We start from the raw sequence: 5,047 nt of genomic DNA, 5'->3' as shown, positions 1-5,047 counted from the left end.
ACGAAAAACAATTAAATTGTGGAAAAATTAAATGAAATGTGTTTTGAAATATTTAAAAAAAAACATTTAATTTAATTTTCCCACAATTTCTACCTTATCCTATTTTACTCATACATATCAACTCGTGTGTACTTTTCGACCTTCTACACACACACACACATATATATGTACTAGCAGCTAAGCCCAGTTTCACCCGGTCGGTTTGGATGATGTGGCTGTAAAACCTGATCTGTGTAAGCATTCAAATTGTTTGGGCACGCTTACATTAAAAAAACAATTTTAGAATGACTTTTTCCATCAAAACACTAAAAATAACTTACCACCAAAAAAAACCAGCCAAGATTCAACCAAATCAAGAAATAAACCCAAATACTAAGCGAACAAAGATGAACCATCCCACTTCCATTGCGCGCGCATGCACACACACACACACACACCCCTTTTACATACACACGCACATATTCACACAGAGTTGAAACACTGTTTGATTTATTTTTTCAGCGTACAATTTTCATCATCCCACAACCAAGTATGACATCATCCCTTCCTTCCTTCCTTTCTCATTCATAAACACAAGAGTATTATTATAGTAGATTATCTCGGTAACCATGGAGCTATGAAAAAAATACAAAGCCCAGCATCACCACCGGATCATTCTACACATTTGTGTAATTTTTCGTGCAATTCCACCCAGCTGTTTGACAGTGAATCCCAAGACAAGAAAGAATCACCCATCTCAAATTTATATTGTTATATTATAACAATATATATATATATATTGTTATCCCACAACTCCCTGATATACCAGTGTTCACTACTTACTGCATTTCTCCTTTCCCTCCCCTCTCTCCCACTCTCCTTTCACATTCTCATGAACTCCCTGCTCACTCACTTTGTTCAGTCCTCTGCACCACTCCACTTACTTTTACTTCCCTGTGCCTTGAGGGTATGCTCTGGCACATCTTCACCACCATCTCTCTCTCTCTCTCTCTCTCTCACTTTGACTGGGATAGCCATGTATCTCCTCTACAGCAAGGTAACCAAACCTGTGTTGGAGCCACTCTAATCCACCTGAGACATATCATAAATTACTTGAGGAATGAATAAACAAAGATGTAGGATCAAGGAAATTTTTTAGACTTGTGCTGGTGCCACAATATAATGCACCCGATACACACTGGAGGCACATGGGTTAGTGGTTAGTGTGTTGGTCACATGATCGTAAGATTGTGGTTTGGATTCCTGGACTGGGTGATGCATTGTGTTTCTGGAGCAAAACACTTCATTTCATGTTGCTCCAGTCAACTCAGTAAGAAAAAGTAATCCTGCAACATACTGGCATCGCGTCCAAGGAAGAATATATAGGCCAGAGAAGCCAGGAAACTAGCCCTAAGCTCTTTACAGTGTTAGAAAGGATATCCAGCAGTCAGTGCCAACAGTACGGTACCTGACTGAATTCCAACTAGGAGCCTTTACAATAACAACATTGCTAGCCATTAGTTTAAGAATAAAGGGTCATTTACACACCCAGGAATGATGATAACTGGAGATCAAACCAATCTAAATATTGATTATACAAGTGAAGTCACATGACTTAGTGGTTATGGTATTCAGATCACAATTGTAAAGTTGTGAGTTTGAGTCTTCACAGCATGTTGTATCCTTGAGCAAGACACTTTATTTCACATTGTCCCAGTCCACTCAGCTGGCAATAATGAGTAATAACTGTATTTTTCAAAGGGTCAGCCTTGTCACATTCTGTGTAACACTGAATCTCTCTGAGAACTACATTAAGGGTACTCATGTCTGTGAAGTGTTCAGCCACTTACTCTCTTTTACTCTTTTATTTGTTTCAGTCATTTGACTATAGCCATGCTGGAGCACTGCCTTTAGTTGAACAAATTGACCCCAGAACTTATTCTTTATAAACCTGGTACTTGTTCTATTGGTCTCTTTACCGAACCACTAAGTTACGGGGACGTAGACACACCAACATCGGTTGTCAAATGGTGGTGGGGGTATAAACACAGATATATATATATACATGATGGGCTTCTTTCAGTTTCCGTCTACCAAATCCACTCACAAGGCTCTGGTCGGCCCAAGCTATAGCAGGAGACACTTACCCAAGGTGCCACGCAGTGGGACTGAACCCGGAACCATGTGGTTGGTAAGCAAGCTACTTACCACACAGCCACTTCTGCACCTACATTGCATGTTAATTTCATGAGTAGGCTGTTCCGTTGCTTGGATCAACTGGAACCCTTGTTGCTGTAACTGACAGAGTGCCAGTTAGTTTAGATGTAAATATTAAACAAAAAGATTAATTATCAAAAAAAATTATAATCATATCATTGATGTAATAAGAATATAGAAACTTCAAGAATGTGAACTAACTCTTTTTGGAATGGGCAGCCTTCAATTTCTCCTATTCAAACAGTTTTTTTTTAACCCAATATTTACATGTTGTTATTTATAGCTTTATCCACTTCAAGATTCACCATTCCCAAGCAAAGGGATTATAATCATATTAACAGTAAGTCATTATCTTGAATATTTAGATAGTCAACTACTTATGATATAATGTTGATTATCAGTTTTTCTGGTTGCAAATTCCCTGTTCTTACATAGTAATATTTCCAGGATGGTTTCATTTTGCCTAACTTTGAATATACTTTGTTCTTAAGACTATGCACTTTTAGAAGGATCTTTCCTGGAAGAAAAACTACAGCTCCTGACATTTCAACAAAAAACACATACATTAAGTATGTGATATTTAATAATGTTTAGATTATTGAACTGCTTCTAATGGATAATTTGAATGTGTTATTTCTTTACTACCCACAAGGGGCTACACACAGAGGGGACAAACAAGGACAGACAAACGGATTAGGTCGATTATATCGACCCCAATGCGTAACTGGTACTTATTTAATCAACCCCGAAAGGATGAAAGGCAAAGTCGACCTCGGCGGAATTTGAACTCAGAACGTAGCGGCAGACGAAATACCGCTAAGCATTTCGCACGGCGTGCTAACGTTTCTGCCAGCTAGCCGCCAATAATTTGAATGTGTGTGTGTGTGCATGCGTACATACATGTGCACACACACACACACACACACATGTATATTACTATTTATTTATGCACCACTGAAAAAGTATTCTGAAATGTTCGTTTTAAGTATATGACTTAGAAAAAGAAGGTAATTTATTGATGACCAGCACGTTGTAGTAGTAGTAATAGTAGTAAAAGTAGCATTCTGCATGTCTCTTCTTTATTTTTTTTTAGACAATATTCTTTTTGTCTTCTGTCAACCTTAAACAAATAAATAAAAAAAACCAAGAAACATTTTGAGAACTTCTTGTGTTCAACTAACATAAATTCAGATAATACTAACCACTGCAGTAAGAGTCATTTGAAATGTATAACTTCGTGCCAGACCAAAATCTGCAATTTTTAACAAACCATTTCTGGTTACTAGAATATTCTGTGGCTTCAAGTCTCTGTGTACAACTTTATGACAATGGAGAAAATCAATACCACTGAGTAGCTGTTTCATCATGTTCTGTAAGAAAATATATGAAACAAAAAATTAGATTCACAATAAAATATAATTTATAATACTTGGAGATGATCATATTTTGCCAATTAAGTACATGCACTATGTATTTGGTCTTTATTTCAGCTTTATTATTTTTATTTTTGTTTCTTTGTGTATCCTCTTGAACAAGAGGAGACATGTGGGATAAAGAGTTGCTAAAGAAGTTACAGGATGAGTGATGAAAGAGCTTTGACAAAGAAACAAAAATGACAATGATGATGACAATAATAATCTCTTCTACTAAAGGCACAAAACCTGAAATTTTGTGGGAGGGGACTAGTCAATTACATCGACCTCAATGTTTCTCTGGTACTTAATTTATCGACCCCGAAAGGATGAAAGGCAAAGTTGACCTTGGCAGAACTTGTACTCAGAATGTAGTGGCAGACAAAATACTGCTAAGCATTTCGCCCAGTATGGGTTTCAAATTTTTTCCACAAGGGCAGCAATTTTGGGGGAGGGAATGAGTTGATTACATCAACCCCAGTGTTCAACTGGTACTCATTTTATCAACCCCCAAAAGGATAAAAGACAAAGTTAACCTCAATGGAATTTGAACTCAAAACATAAATACAGATGAAATGCCACTATGCATTTTGCTAACGATTCTGCCAGCTCGCCACCTTAATAATAATAATGATAATAATGATAATAATAATAAAGCTGAAGTAAAGACCAAACACATAGTGCGTGTGTTTAACTGGCAAAATATGACCATCCCCAAGTACCTGTTTCACATCAAGAATTTTGCAACACATATACATAAACGTAAAAAATATAATTGAATGATTTTTTTTTTGTTTTCCAGTTGGTTAATGCTTTCAATTCAAATCTCTTCATTGTTGCTTGACCTGCTAGAAATAGTAGCCAAATCTCCCTCAAATCACCCACTACTGTATTAAAATGAGGACACACTGGATTATAAAATCCAAGATAAACAAAATCTAATGAAATGTTCATGGCTGGAATGTCTTTAATCATATCTGCTCAATCAAGATTGATCTGGATTGAAACAGCACCTAAAATACTCCACATTTTATGCTAAAAACTATATTTTAAAGTTTTAGTCCAAACAGCAACTTATTATTTATATATATTGACACACACACACATAGCTGGAATTTACAAAAAAAAAACAAGATGAAGACAGGTGTATAAGTGACAAACAGGTGTATTAGTTTAACGCTTGGGAAGGTGAGAAAGTCTTTTACGTTTCAAGCCTACGCTCTTCAACAGAAAGGAACACGAGAAAATAAACAGAGAGAGAATAAAAAAAAGCTTTAGCGGCTAGCAGTCAATCATGGTAGCTGGCTGGGTGGGGGTGGTCACACAGGAGAGCTAGGAAGAAGAGGAGATAATAAAGTAGTGGTAACCCCAAAACGAAGGTGTGCATGCATGTGTATGTGAGAGTGTGTGTGTGCATGTGGATAGGGGCTGGTAACCTT

General features: G+C 36.8%; 1 protein-coding gene across 1 annotated transcript in view; it reads right to left on the bottom strand.

The window, feature by feature from the left end:
- Window positions 1-5,047, bottom strand: part of LOC106881146 (cyclin-dependent kinase 4) — a 64,808-nt gene that overhangs the window by 8,975 nt on the left and 50,786 nt on the right. The window contains exon 4 of the mRNA XM_014931424.2: window positions 3,399-3,566. Within this exon, the coding sequence (XP_014786910.2) occupies window positions 3,399-3,566 (168 nt within the window). The remainder of the gene's footprint in view (window positions 1-3,398; window positions 3,567-5,047) is intronic.

This window comes from Octopus bimaculoides, chromosome 4, assembly GCF_001194135.2.
Source record: "Octopus bimaculoides isolate UCB-OBI-ISO-001 chromosome 4, ASM119413v2, whole genome shotgun sequence".
Taxonomy (NCBI): domain Eukaryota; kingdom Metazoa; phylum Mollusca; class Cephalopoda; order Octopoda; family Octopodidae; genus Octopus; species Octopus bimaculoides.
This window is presented reverse-complemented; position numbering and strand designations above follow the sequence as displayed.